The sequence below is a fragment of the Athene cunicularia genome (genome assembly GCF_003259725.1).
Source record: "Athene cunicularia isolate RWA chromosome 4 unlocalized genomic scaffold, athCun1 chr4_part1, whole genome shotgun sequence".
In the NCBI taxonomy this organism is placed as follows: domain Eukaryota; kingdom Metazoa; phylum Chordata; class Aves; order Strigiformes; family Strigidae; genus Athene; species Athene cunicularia.
The window spans coordinates 25,042,859-25,057,847 of NW_020799098.1; the positions used below are offsets into that span (position 1 = coordinate 25,042,859).

The 14,989-nt window shown below is 46.0% G+C and overlaps 2 protein-coding genes across 7 annotated transcripts in view; one reads left to right on the forward strand and one right to left on the reverse strand.

Moving 5' to 3' along the window:
* The window catches only part of CHRNA9 (cholinergic receptor nicotinic alpha 9 subunit), a 42,042-nt gene that overhangs the window by 20,978 nt on the left and 6,075 nt on the right, over positions 1 to 14,989 (forward strand). The window contains exon 6 of one of the 2 annotated variants that reach the window (XM_026846717.1): positions 9,524 to 9,554. The exons of the other annotated variant lie outside the window; for it this stretch is intronic. Within the exon in view, the coding sequence (XP_026702518.1) occupies positions 9,524 to 9,538 (15 nt within the window). The 3' untranslated portion in view covers positions 9,539 to 9,554. Of the gene's footprint in view, positions 1 to 9,523; positions 9,555 to 14,989 lie in introns of those variants that run through there. 2 annotated transcript variants of the gene reach the window in all.
* RBM47 (RNA binding motif protein 47) overlaps positions 10,072 to 14,989 on the reverse strand; it is an 81,202-nt gene continuing 76,284 nt past the window's right edge. For all 5 annotated transcript variants that reach the window (XM_026846712.1, XM_026846713.1, XM_026846711.1 and 2 more), the window contains 2 exons: positions 13,162 to 13,364; positions 10,072 to 12,762 (listed from right to left, as the gene is read on the reverse strand). In XM_026846712.1, coding sequence (XP_026702513.1) covers positions 12,505 to 12,762; positions 13,162 to 13,364 — 461 coding nt within the window. In that variant the 3' untranslated portion in view covers positions 10,072 to 12,504. The remainder of the gene's footprint in view (positions 12,763 to 13,161; positions 13,365 to 14,989) is intronic.

Below are 14,989 nucleotides of genomic sequence, written 5' to 3' on the forward strand. Positions count from 1 at the left end.
CTGACTGTGTACTTGCTAAAGAGATGGAAAGATCTTCCCGGGGAATTAATGAATTCTCTGTTAGGCTGTAAATGGTGTGGAAGCAAATAGATACCATCACTCTGCTGCTTCTACACCATTCATCTTGCACTACTTTGAAACACCATCTTCTCTCTTAGCATTCCTAGTAGTAGCAAGTTAAGTAAATTCAAGCTACTTTGCAGTTTGGGCTGAGCAAGTGTAGAAACAGAAGAGTTTAAAGTAAGCAGAGTTGTCTCTCTTCTGGCAAAAACCCCACATACTATGTTGGACCAGAACAGCCATTGCATGAGGCTCCTTATAGTAGGAGTGTCCAACCAAAAATCAAAATTTCACGTGAGCATTCACTTTGACAACAGACTGCTAGCAAGCTGTCATCCAGCAAGCTGCTAGGGTAAGTCTTCCTACCAAGTGGGGAGACATTGGCAGCTCAAACTCGCAAGACCCATCCCAGGAGCAGAGGTGAGGGGCCGGGGCTGCAGTATGGGGGCTGACACTACAGCTGCCCAAGGCTGCACTGCTCGTTCAACATGTGCGTGTTTGTCCTGCTTGGGATGCAGCTCAATCAGTTGTATCAGTTCATCCTTGACACTGATCCTTCTATGTCTATTTAAACATCTGTTTCTAGATTTCATCAGTCTGAGCCTCACATTTTTGAGAAAAAATGTGCCACCTTATACCAGTCACTAGTTATCTGAAAGCTGCTTTCTTACTAGAAAATTGTGATCTGCTTTATTTACCCTTCAATAGAGATGTTTGCTCATTTGGACCTGGCTCTTATTTTTGATCAATAGATCCTATAATAGCCATCAAAAGCTTTTGTTCTGTCTGATCAAAGCAGAAAAGTAAAATGTAGAGGATCATCTCTGTTTTTCTTAGCAATCTTTTACTTTTTGAGGAGGAGAGCCCTGTTCCTTGTCTGTTCTCTCTTCTCTATTCTCCCAAGCCTCATCTGCTTTTAAATCTTATCTTTTGGGTTGCCATTATCTTCTTGGTACAAGCAAAGCCCTAATTACACTGAATTTCTGTATTAAAACCACCAGGCAGCAGTGTCTTAGCCAGTCTGCCATTTCTGGAGTGAAACAGCTGCTTGCATAAAGCTGCCCTTTGTTTCCCTTGTTGACCTCTTGCAGGTTTTTCCACTCTACCTTCACATTTTTTTTTCTTCCCCCTTCTTGTTTCATTAAAAGAGTAGCTTTCATCTTTTGTTTTGGGAGGCGTGTGTTCCCATGTGCACTCATGTGCTGGCCCTTTTGTACTGCTTTCACGTCAAACTCGACAGAAGTGGAAAACTTTCAGGGAACAAGACTTGAGACTTCTGTGCTCCATCTGACCCCATGACATTGTCCTGCCCGTAATGTCAGGCTCCAAGGAAAAACATTCTGGGAGTGCATGTAGATACAATTTTGTCATATAAGAAATATACTCTCACCCCTTCTATTCACTATGGATTTAAACATTTTGGGGCTTACAGATTGATCCTATTAATAAACAGACAGGTAACAATTAATTTAAAAAAATAAAAGACTGTTCTGGTGACTGGAATCAACAATAGGAAAATACAGAGAGGCTTAAGGAAATCTTGCCAAGCATAATTGGTTTTAAGTTTGTAATGAACTATCAGAAGGCTATTCTAAAATATCTTTCTGACAGACACATTCTCTTTTTTTTCCCAGCATAACGTGTGGTGCCAGGATATTTTAGTAGTCTCTTCTTAAGGACTTGTCTTGAAATATCCAAAGTCATTGAGTTATGAGTATTTCAGATTATTATATGTGATTGCTTATCTTGTACAGGTCATTTCAGAGTGTTCCTAAGTTTTGTCAAAGCCAAATTTTAAAATGCATCATGGTAGAAATTTTCCATGGTTGCGGTAAGGTGAGAAGAAAATACTTCTGTGCAGGTGCAATCTGAGCTACACCAGTCAAATCAGACATGCAGAGGAGTGATGTTACAGGAAACTTGTTAACCTTTTGATTTTCATTATTTTTTTCATCTGTTCCTTATTCAAAGGCAACGTAACCTCTGTGGATCACAACAGTCAGGTCACCTCTCCCCATAGCTTTTGCAGTTTGCAGACATGAAAACCCAATTCTCCAGTGAATTGGAGTCAAACCTCTTAAAGGTGAGGGGGTGATGGTGCCTGTGGGAGCACTGCCATCAGTTGCTAGGATCCTGAGAGGATGGCAGGAGAAAGCTGGGGGAAGAAGCAGTGGGGGCAGCACTGGCACGTGAAAGAGCTATGGGTGCTTCATGCTCCTTTTGCTGATGGTGCTTGCTGCCAGCCCTACAGCCCTTCCAAAGCCTTGAGGAGATGTGTAACAGCATTACGCAAGCAGCAGGAGAGAGGCAGGAGAGCAGATGAGGAGAGGCTAGTGGAGCAGACCCCAGGGGAAACACAGCTGGGCTGCTGGCAGGGAGCGTGAGGCTGCACTGGGCCCAGGAATTATCTTTGGAAAAAAAACTACTCACAAGACTAAATGGGAGCAGATCTGCCAGTTCATAAAAATGGCTCATAGCAGGAAATATTTGGGCTGAGCATCAGCAGCCTCACGGGAAGGGTCACAGTGCAGTTAGAACAAGATGTTTTCTGTGCTGCAGGTGGGGCTTTTGTGTTGCTCAGCCATGCTCATCTGCCCAGGGCATTGCTAGTTGTGTGTTTTTCAAGTGCTCCTGCCACTGTGCCCTCGCCATTGCCCCGTGGATGGAGGCAAGCTGAGACGGGAGCGGATGCTGGGCTGCTCCTGGGAAGCTCCCTTGGGCTGCACGGGCTCTCCCCTCTGCCTCCTGCCTGTGCCAGTGTAGTGGTTCATGTGGGGACGTGGCAAACCGCATCAGAAAGCTGAGCCTGGTTAAACACAAGCCCTCACTCCTCCCCTTCCGCTCGTCCCAGCTAGCGGGGGCTGGCAGCAGCCATTCTCCGAGGATGGTTGTGGGTGCTTGGGGTGCATGGCTTCCCTGTTCTTGCTCAGGGCTGGTCAAAGCTGAGCCAGATCTGGTCTGGAAACCTGGATGTCATGCTCCTATAGCACCTGAGATGAAAAACCCTGCTTAGCCCATGCAGATGCACAGCTAGCATGTCCCAGGGGATAGCAGCAGTACCTTTTGGAAGGTATGTTTCAACTTTAGCTGTTATCTTGCTTAGGCCAATGATTCCATGGATTGAGCAGACTGTAGCAAAAAGCTGTTTAAAAAGTCAGACTAATGTTACCCAGTTCTCAGAAATCAGCAGGCATGACACCCTCAGCATTCGAGAAGACAATCTCCAGTGACTGGCACCCTGACAACAGCTATTGCACCCATCAGTGGTTTGCAGGGCAGTTGTCTGTGCTAACAAGAAAACTGCAGTGTGTACCCTTGTGGGCAGGACAGACCACGCGAGGGATAATTCATGGGCATGGGCTGCAGAGTTCCTTGCACATCTTCTGCTTCCATTAACATTTACCCAGCCTGTGTCCTCATCTCAGCTGACAGTGTTGACTAACCATTGCCTCACCAAGGATGCTCCTCCACTCATAACCTAGCCTGAAGTGTCTCAGAGGCGTGGGCTGGCCTTGTCGCTGTGGGGGCTGCACGCTGCTCCCTGGGGATGCTCTGGCAGGAGGGAGGCACTGGGTTCATCCCAACCCCTCCATGCCAGGGACATGATTCAGTTTGCTCATGAAATATCGGGGGCATGTTCCCAGTCCAGGGTGGTGGCAGCCCTACGCTACTGGCTGGGCTGAACTGGCTTCCGGGCACTCAGCTTTCTTTTCAGAAGTTCATGGTGTGGTGGAGGTGAAGCAAAAGTTGTAAACCTTGCTGCTTTCCAGGGTGATATGGTGTTAAATAACTTCCTAGCGACTTACATGTGGATAATTGCTGCTGCTTTAGCAGTTGACTTTTGGGAAGTTGTTATTCATACTCTGGTTACAAAAGCAAATGGTGGGCAATCCTTACCTGGATTGAGATGACATGTCCCTAAATGCCACAGCCAGGGAGAAACAGTGAGGCTCACTGAGAGTTTTCAAAGCTAGGGGAGGATATTTGGTCACAAACAGCTGTCCTGTCCCAGCCTTCCCTATGTTAAACCACTCTTGGTTTTTTTTTACTCTTGTGGGCAAATCATTTACTGTAATTTGATGATCACAACCACATAAAATTCACTTCCTTGTGGTAAAAAAAAAAAAAAAAAGATTAAATGTCTCAGTTTATCTTTCCACGTAGGTCACATGGCCAGAGCTCATTGTAAAATGTTGTAAAACTAGTTTGAGCTGTACCCAGTGCCAAGTGCTGTACATTTCCGTATTCTCCCTCCCCTCCTATTGCTCACAAAGACGCACAGAAGACAAGGAAGTTTGCTTTTTCAGGGAGTGGATTTTTTAAAAAATAGATTTAAAACAGCATTTATTATTCTTAGATCTAATCCTTTTAGACCTTGGTGCTGTCCTAGTCCCAACCCCCAAAAGAACAGCCCGAGAACTCGTACAAAAGCCAAAATTCGGATCAAAGTCACTTAAAACAATCACTGTCTCAGAAACCCATGCATGCTGCAAGGATGAAGTCCAGGTCTCAGCCACCCCAGTGAAATTAATAAATTCTAGGTGAGCTCAGAAGAAGACTCTTGTTGAGCACGTAGCCTCTTGTGCAAATAGCAATGCAGTTCCCTGTGGTTTTGAGGTATCTACGCACCCCTTGGGGTTAGGCTGGGGGCTCAGGCAAAGGTGAACTGGATGAACCTGGTGAAAACCCACCTGCCAGGGACAGTGAGGAGATTGCTGGCTGGATTGGCGTTGTGTGAGAGAAGAGTGAAACCATGGAAAAAACACATTGCTAATTAGAGCATAATTACTTTATTTAAAGTGCAATTGGCAACATCTTTGTCAGAGTATGGATGCTGTCTGGTTTTAGGGAAAGCAAGTGACAGGTTCTGAATGAGCTTCCAGTAGTGCCTATGGGGAAGAAAGAACCTTTTTCCTAAGCTGCGATGCACTTAATATTACACCTTTGATGCCTACTGTAATGATGTCTGTAATCTTATTGGTGTTGATGATGGTGGTCACCTTGCTGGTACAGGACTGCTCAGCATCAGAGCTATTTATAAAGCATCCCTCTTATTTTAATATTGAATACAAAACCATAGTTTGATTTTCAGTCAGTTTGCATATATGTATTTGACTATTCCCATCTCTTGGAGAGGAACAGCTTTTCTTTGCTATATGTCATATTCAGTATACTCCCTGGCAAAAGGTAAATAAGCTGTTGAACCCAAACAGACTGACAATTATTTCTTCTATTTATTTCTGTTTTGTAGGACCCTGAGAAAAAAGTCCTCATAGGGATGGAGTGGGAGGTCTCAGCCAGGTCAGCTCTGCTTAGCATCCTCATCGTCTGTGTGAGAGCAGGCAGAGGGCTGGGGGATCAGTTCTGGTTGTTTCCAGCGCACTCTCTTCCCCAATGTATACTCTGGGGAGGGCTGGCTTGAAGGTGAATGCAGTATCTGTTAGCAGAAGCAAGACCAGCTTCTCTGTACCTCTCCCTTCAGAAGTTCTAGGAGGAGAGAGGGGTGTGTATCCAATGCACTCATGTCATTCCCCTTTGTCCACTGCAAAAGAGGAAAGCAGATCTTTTTTCTGCCTTTTGTGGGTGTTGCCTGACTTACCCAACCAGTGTTCTCAGTTTGACAAGCTAATAATGGGGAAAACCCCTGAACATGGACAGGTGCATCAGTGAAGGGGACCTGCTCTGCACACCTCCATGGGAGGAACTTCAGTGGGGAGAGATGTGTGTCTAAATTAAGGACACAGAACAACTTCTTCCCTGCCACAGGCTGACACCTGTCCTCTCTGACCAGCTTTCCCATAGGCTAGGGCCTCAGGATTCCACCCCATCATCGTAGTTTCCCAGTTGGTCTGGATGATGTATGTCTCCACCAGTACATCATCAAACATCTCATAACTCAGGCTGCAAGTCCAAGTCAGACATAATGCTCTTCCCCGTCTTTCATTTTGACATGTATGCCAAGCCTAATGTACTTCACCGCGTGCTTCTTGGGGCTCATCTGCAACATGAGAGCCTTTGGGGTGTGCTCTAGGGCCTGCTGCAGCACTGCAGGGCCAGGGGATGGCCAATAGCATTGCTGGAGGAGGTATGTCTGCATGGGGTGTGCCTCAGCCCTCTCAGGCTGTAGCACTCCATCATGTGGATACAGTCTTTGTTTTGGAAGAGTTCACTGCAATGCTTTGGGTGGTGTCAAGAAGCTACCCAGATGGTGGTAGTGGAGGGCAAGCCTGGACTGCTTACATGATCCTAAAGGGCAAGGCTATTGGGTGTTTTCTTGCTTGGGTATGACCTTGGTGACCTGATCATTGATGAGGTGCTGGTGCTCCTCCGCATTTTGTCTGTCAGAGCCCTCCTGAGTGCTCTGCCAAATGCAACTGCACTGTTGTTGCTTGGAGGATTGTAGGACAAGTGCCTCCATAGTGCTGCTTAAATGCCACTGTCACACATGCTGACTAGGATTGTGTCCCTCTCCATCCTGCACAAAGGCTGGTGAGCCAAGGGATCTGTCTGCCTGGAGTGAAGCCAAGCCTTGAGGGAATTCTTAGCTTATCCACGTGGCCAGGAAACCTTTCTGCAAGGGGCAGAAGCTGAAAAGTCAAAGACTAGAGAAACTAAGGATGCCTGGTATATAGCTAGTGCGTGCATTACAAGTAATCCCATGCTCTGTTAAGTGACTCCAAGACACCCAGGTACATATCCTACAGATTTATTACATGAATGAGAACTGCTCATTGTAGTTATTGCTTCAAAACTTTGGAACATAGAACTGCTCTAAGTGTAGGCTGGTTTGCCTCTGACTGTTTTAAAGGCATCTCTCTCTGTTGGTTAGCTTGAGGTCACTCCTGTGGCTTGTGTAGGCTGTTTGCAGGGGTTTTTTTCATGCTTCAGGAAGATCTTCTGGTTTACCTGTGGCTTCCCGCTTCCTACCAGCTCACAGATCACAGGTAGTAGCTGAGCTAATGCCGAACTTCAGTGACATTGCAAAAACGTCCCAGGACAGGCTCAAAGTGCAGCCTGGCTCGCAAAATTACATGTGTATATTTGGAAAGAGGTAAAAAAAAAAAAAGATCAAACCCGTATGTTGCTTCAAAGTAAAACTACAACTGTGGGCAACCAGACCGTGAAAAGTGACAGTTTCCTTTAGCATGACAACCACTCTGCAAACCCCCTGCATGTAGAAGTGCAGAACAGTCAGGGCGGGCACAAACCCACAACCCGTTTGTGATCTGGCCTCTTCAAATGCCCTGGGAAAAGGCATCTATGGAGAGCCCTGGGGCGTTGGAGGAGAAGTCCTGGGTCCTGCTGTGGGGCAAAGCATCAACCAGCATAGCCTGTTTAGAGAGAGACATCTGTCACTGTCTTGGGAGGACATAGCCATTTGGTAAACTTGGGACAAACCTGAGCACATCTGAGCATTTTTCCCCATTATGTTTTCTGGTGAAGACTTAGTCCTTGACTGCTCACCTCCCACATGCAGGATCTGCAGTTCTGCCAAGTGAGGACTGTGAGGCAAAGCTTCTGTCTTAATTGATTAGGAAACAAATGAACTCTAGTACTGGTCTTCTGGATGGAGGAAAAAAAAAATCTGGTCTAATTTATCATCTTGAGAGGAAATACTTTGTATGGAAGTACTACAGTACCAAATTTCTAAAAATTTGCTCTTTGGGATCTTGAACAATTATAATTGCATGGCAGAGCTTGCCTTTGTGCCAGGAGGGAAGGACCTGGTGCAAAAAAACTGCCTTTTTTAATTCCCTAACTTGCAGCTTCTCTCTGCAACACCCCTCCGACCATTTTGTTGCCAGGCAGGACTTGGCCCTGAAACTCAGTCAAGTGTGATTCAGCATTTAATTGACACACTGGAGCATAAAACCTGACTTTGCTGGCTTTTAGATGTACAGTAGAGGTAGTTTCTCTTGTTATGAGGTAGGTCTGGGGTTTATTTATTTTACAGGTCAGCATGATGGGCCAGTTTTGTGGCTGATAGGCACATAGGGAGCAGAGAGCTCCGGGCCCAGTCAGCCAAGAGATGTTAGGGGTGTAACACCAGCCACAGAAAAGGAGATGGGGTACCGCATATACCTTTTCAGACATATCAAAAATGCATTTTGCATGTACTTTGAGCTCTAGCACTTATATAAATGAGATATTGCAATATCAGAGTGGTGTTAATCCACTTGAATTTCTTGTTAATCTCTTTATATAGTAGCTGTATTATAGTTGTGTTAATAGATGATGTTTCCTGAAGAAAGTCAAAGCTGGTTTTCAGCAATTTAGGTCGATACCAGCCAGGGAAGTGCAGGTCGGCTCTTCAAGATCAGAAAGGCAATGGGGTCGACTTAGCAGCATGTTAAGTTGTCACAGTGCCCAAGGCCTCAGCAGAGTTTCTGACATTCCCAAGGCAGTAAGGTCATCTTGAAAGAACAGTTGCATTTCTGTGGCATTGTTTATGTTAATATCCTGAAAATGACTTGCATATTTCAACTTTATGGTGGATTAATCATTAATTAAGGTCTTACAAAACTGAAGTCAGAAACCAGCAGTCTAAGAAAATAAAAAAATTATCTAGTAAAGTGTCTGTTCATAAAAAGCTGCATAGATTCATTTTAATCTTGGGTAACTTGAATAAAGGGAAAGGGGAAAAAAGCCAGAAACACATTTCAGTGGGGCACAGTTCTTCACCTCATTTGGAAAATGTTGTTTTTTGTGAAGGGCATGCCCCATGTCTGAACACCTGTAAAGGGCTGTGTTTTGCTGGTGGTTACTTGCTTCTTTCTCATGAGAGAAGGAACTTGGTGGACCTCTAGTGAATGGAAAGGTCAACAACGTATTGAGGAGAAGACATTAGTCTTGTGTGACTTGATGATTTGTCTGACAGGTGAAGTCCTAATGTGGCTATATCTCCTTGAAGGCTGTTTTTAACATCATGTTGATGACCCATTCTCTGAGCAAGATAGATTGACCTGAAATGATTTCTGGGACACACAGACTCCTAAACCAAACCTGCTATGTTTATACAGGGAAAAGAGGCAAAATTAGGTGACTCTGTGCAGAAAAAAAGATTAAGGAAACCTCTCATGATTAGTATCCTTCAGAAAACCCAAGGCATATTGATATAAAGTGCCTTGTCCGAATTGCATTATGAAAAATGATCTAGAGGGAGGAAGTTGCAGACACTTTTTGCTTTCTTATGAGGGATGTAGAAGCTCATGCGGTATTTATTCTTGTCTGCTTCTCTTTTGGATTATTCACTAGTACTAGTTCCTGCCTTGGTGGCCAACACCTCTCCCACCTCTCTGCTGTGCCTCAGTTTACCTCTGCTTCCTCACATTGCTCTTCTCCCTAGACTTGGTATTTGCAGCAAATTTTCCCCAGGTGGACTTACACCAGGGAAACGGCCAGGCATTCTGGAGGACTGCAAATACTGCCAAGAGGTACAGCTTAGCTTCCTGTGTGCTTGAAGGGTGGAGCATGCTGAGATGAAAATGACATGCAGTGGTGACATGCAACAGAGCTACTGGAGTTCTGTGTGTTGGGTGGATGGAAAGCGTGGAGGGATGCCAGCTTCAGCTTCACTGGATGTGGAAAGAGATTTAGGCTGATCAGAGGCTGCTGGAAGAAGGGGGAGATGCCCAGTAGGCCTAGTGAGAAGGTCCCTGTCCTCTGCAGGTGGTGGGATGGGGGAGCCAGTGGGACAGTTCATCTCCCCTCCCTGCAGGATCCTGTGGGGATGTCACTGCGGCGCCCCACTCCCCTCCTGCCCCAAACACCCTCTCTCCAACTTGGAGGGGAGCACAGATTTGGCAGAGTGGTTAAACCTGGCAGTGGTATGTGGCAATGAAATAATACTCTCCATATTTAAAGAATGCTTTATTCACTACATCCTAGAAATGTACCGTAAATGGAGCAAGAACTAAATAAACTCAGAGGCTTCTGACAGTACAGAGAACAGAGATACAATAAAACACCTAAAATATCAGCTCTTTAAAGAATAAGGCACACTAGTTTTGTTTTTTTTTAAATATTTTTTTTCTTTGAATAGTTTGTTCTTAACCTAAAGATGTTCACATTTCAAGTTATCAGACTTACCTCAGTAGTAGTGTACATGAAATGGTTTAGAAGCAAGTGTAAAAGACAGGCTATGGGTGGGAGGCTCAGCTGCCTGCATCCCTGGGTGCTGCCTGCGTTCCTGGGTGCTGCCTGCGTTCCTGGGTGCTGCCGGCTCCTGCCTGCTCCTGCTGTAGCGCAGGCAGCACCCACCAGTGTCCTGGGTGCCTCGGGGTTTGCCCTCGTTGGCTCCTCTCTCTCCCTGCCACCTCTAAGAGTGGCAGGACCCTTGTCCTGCTGTTGGGAAAGGATGAGTGGGAAGGGAGCCATCACCCTTCATCCCTCCTCTGTGGGTCAGCTGTGGCTTGGTGCTGGAAGGGGGCCAGCAGAGACCCAAACAACTAGACTGCGTTTTCCTGATCCCAGGGGCGTTTGTGCAGAGCCCACGGACCCACTGTGGCATTTAGTGTTGAGCCGTGTAAGGCCTTAGCCAGAGGGCCGGAGGAGAGAGCACCGGCCTCCAAGTTGGGGGCTTCCCCCAAATCACCTCCTCTCGCCCTACAAAGGGGCAGGGCCCCGGGGCTAAGGTCTGGGTGCGCTGCCAGAGTGCAGGCACAGACAATAAAAGTCTCCCAGGATGGGGCGCGGAGGAGCAGAGTCCGACCTAATGTTTAACCTCACAGTGCTTTCGCTAACAGGTCGACAGGGTTAAGGAGAGCTCAGCTTGGCTGAGCAAGAGCACCTGAAAAACAACCGCTCAATTTTGAGGCAAGGAAAACAAAGTGTATTAAAAGGTCACTTAATTGAGCTGGGCATGGTCTGGAAGCGGTTCAGTTGTCAAAATACACTCAATACAGAACCGCTTTGGTTGGTACTTATACCACAAAAAGTAAAGGAACATTGTTTACTCACTCCCTGCTTCACACCTCATGTCACTGGAGCTGTGTTTGCAGGGCTGATGCACTTCATACAATGGGCAAGATATTTCTTTACCGTTTCACTATATTTTACATTCACTGCACTACTAAATAAAAGCCTTTAAACAGGCCACAAAACACTGCAATAATATATTTACTTCTTAATAAAACAAACTTTTTTATAACATTGCAATAAAACGTTTTTGTTTTGTGACAAACCACATACCATGTAAATTTGCAACATAAAATGACTTTAAAAATGTATATTAAAAGATATTTACAAGCTCTATGTCTTAAAATCATCAGGTCTAACCGCTCCCGCCCCTGATGTGCATGTACAACTCCAGTTGTGGAGAAGGGGAATTAAGTGTGGAAGGGAGGCCAGGAGATGGCTAGACCTGTTTCACTAATTCCAGTATCACTACCACCCCTAGTACCTCAGACATTTCTTATGGAACACGATGGAGCGATGGGTAAGTAATGCTGCACATCCTCTCAGTGAGAGCGCACCTCCTCTTGCTGACAGCAGCATACATTCTTAGTCACTACAACATATACTTCAAAGAATAAAATAAAGAGCATTGAAAAAGAGTCTAGGCTTTATACTGGATGAAGATCTAACTCAAGACACCTTGCATGAAATAAGAGCTACTTGTTTCTGCACGTGCTCCAACTACAAGTAGCTTCAATAAATAGAAAATCCAGTTGTTAAGGAAAACTCAGAGCCTTTCCTTTACTTAACACAAGCCTGCAAATCACACTGCAAAGAGGTTTGTGTGAGGAGGCTTTTTTTTTTTTTCTCTTTCTCCCAAAAAGGCAATATTAGTTACTTCTGATTTCAAATAAGAATGAGCAGATTGTGTTAATGCCAGCACAAAAATTCAGAGGTCTTGCACATTTTTGAAATTGCACTTTCCAGTATAATTTTTTAAATAAGATACTTGTTGTTTTTTTCTTTAAAAAAAATCTAAGGTATGTATTCTTTAAATATTGAATATATTCTTCAAAATATATTGTTAAAACTTTCCCTAGCTGCTCAGGTGTGCTTTTTAATATATAGCTGATATATTATTAAAGGCACTACAAAATAGACATCTCTGGAGTGCAGAAGTTACTAAAAAATAACCTTCATACCACAAATATACTGAAAATATAACTGCTAAAAAAAAAAAAAAAAAAAAGACCCTATGCAACCCTACTAGGATGCGTATGAATGCATGTCAGCGGTGGGCTGGATGCATTGAGGTCCTTTAGAAATGTATGAATACAGGCATGTTAAATTTTAAAAATAGCCTAAAAAAGTTAGTGAAAACTTCAAGCGTAGAAAATATCTCAAACATGGTTCTCTATGACATTCTTCACTTTCTGCATCAGTTTACCAAGCCCAAACGTTTACTCTTTCGCAGACGGTTTTTTCTTCATAAATAGTAAAGTGTTCCTTCAGTGTGTGTTTCTCTGCCCCCCTCCTCTGCCGACAGTCTCAGTACGTCTGGTAGACATCATGGATGGGAACCTGGATGGTCGCGGCCGGGAACGCTGGGGGGATGTAGCCGGCGTATCCCCCGTAGGCAGCGGCGGCTGCAGCGGCAGCAGCTGCAGCGTTCTTCTGTAGCGTGGCTATTGTTGCTGTCGCTGCAGCGGGTGCTGCGAATGGCACGTAACTTGTCCCGTAAATCCCTGCGGCGGGGATCCGCTGCACATTGGGGGCCATGGTATACACCGGTGTGATGGGGCGGCCCTGGAAGCAAAGCATTGGGTTCACACCTCTATAAAAGTGCTTAAATTTCGTTTCCACTCCATGAATTGCAAATCATCTAGAAGGGGAGGTGATAATGGGAGGGCAGGCAGCGTGTGCCCTGTTGATTGTGAGTTATGCTGTCATGGGGGACTATTCCCTCTGTCCCAGATTTGGGTACCCCATAGGGGGAGAAGCTGTCTGAAGTGCAGAGGTCTAAGACAAGTCAGATGTACTGCAGGGCTGTTGGGCACCATAATATCCTCTACAGCACCTCCTGAATGGGAGCAGGGCAAGAGGCCAGGCTTCCCCTGGCCCTGGGTATGCAGAGCAGGACATATGGGAAGCGGGATGTGTGGGAAGCAGGATGTGTGGGAAGCAGGGCTTACATGCTGAACATACCTGGAAGGGGGGAGGTGTTGAGACAGCTGGTATTACAGCTGCGGCTGCAGCTGCTGCAGCAGCTGCCGCACTGGCTGGGTCCTGCTGCACAGCTATAGGGTTGATGATGTGCTCGACAGTGTGGATTTTGCCATCTTCCATCATCTTGGCTGGTGGTGCAGCCTGAAACATGGAGTACTGGGCACCAATGGCAGGGATGGCCACTAGGAGAGACCAGACACATCAGGTGCATTAGGAGAGGTCTCCAGGACCTCATCTTAAAGAACCCTCCCTCCCAGTGGCGCTGGCTCTCCCACAGCAGTCCTGCACTGCTCTCATCAGGGCAGGGGACCTGGGGCACCATGGCTGATGCACAATGCTGGGCTTAGTGCTACCTGCTCTGCCCAGCATTTCCCCCCATGCTCCTGGCATGGGTGTTCCAGGGCCAGAGTCCTGAAGAGGACTGGGAACTGAGGCCTGGATTTACACAGTCCCTTCTGACCACCACTGTCCTCACCCCTGGCCAAGAGTGTGGCCTGAGCACAGGGATGGGTGAGAGTGCATATTGTCCCGGTGGGGTCCTTGTTCCAGCTGTTAAGATCAAGGGACGTGTAGCTGCCATAGGCAGAGCTGCTCTGGGAAGGAGTGTGGTTTGTACTGCAGAAGTTGCAGGCAGCAACTGGTCCAGTCTATATGCCATCCTTGGGCCAACTCTGCAAAATATCAGCTCATTGACTATTATGCATTTCCCAGGATGGTCTCAGCTAACTATGTTTTATCCCATCTCTCTGCTACAGTATCAGTCTATTTAATGACACACACACAAAAAAGAAATTGCTCTTTAGAGAATACTTCTGCATGCCAAAATTGGAAAATGCAAAATAATTAGAGCTATGGTCTTTCAGACAAAGGGAAAACGCTCCGGTCAGAATGATGGTATTCAGAGATGGTGAATTTGTACATGGTCCAAAATGGAGCTTCGTGGCACTGCTTAAGGAAGAAATGTGCTTTGCTGAACACTCCCAATAAACACAATAATTGGACATGAGCCAGCAGTGTATACCTACAGCCCAGAAAGCAAACTGCATCCTGGGCTGCATCAAAAGAAGTGTGGCCGGCAGGTCAAGGAAGGTGATTCTCCCCCTCTACTCTCGTGAGAGCCCATCTGCAGCGCCGTGTCCAGCTCTGGGGCCCCCAGCACAAAACAGACATGGACCTGCTCAAGTGGGTCCAGAGGAGGGCCACAAAAATGATCAGAGGGCTGGAACACTTCTCCTATGAGGAAAGGCTGAGAGAGTTGGGGTTGTTCAGCTTGGAGAAGTCTCTGAGGAGACCTTGTAGTGGCCTTTCAGTACTTAAAGGGGGCCTGCAGACAAGATGGGGAGGGACTCTTTATCAGAAAGTTTAGTGATAGGATGAGAGGTAACGGTTTTAAAGTGAAAAAGGGTAAATTTAAATGAGATGCAAGGAGGAAATTCTTTACTGTGAGGGTGGTGAGACACTGGAACAGGTTGCCTAGAGAGGCTGTGGCTGCCCCCTCCCTGGCAGTGTTCAAGGCCAGGTTGGACGGGGCTTTGAGCAACCTGGTCTAGTGGAAGGTGTCCCTGCCCATGGCAGGGTTTGGACTAGATGATCTTTAAGGTCCCTTCCAACCCAAACCATTCTATGGTGCTATGATTTCCATCATTGCTTCATAGTGCACAGTTCAGCATTCAGCTTGTGAACCTTCCAGCAGTAAGAATATTCACAAGTTAAACAGAGTAATCAATAAATTAAGGACTAAGAGGTGATGTTGGCATCTGTGGGAAGTGCAGCCAGTAAGTCAGAAATGAAACCAAATATGCACATG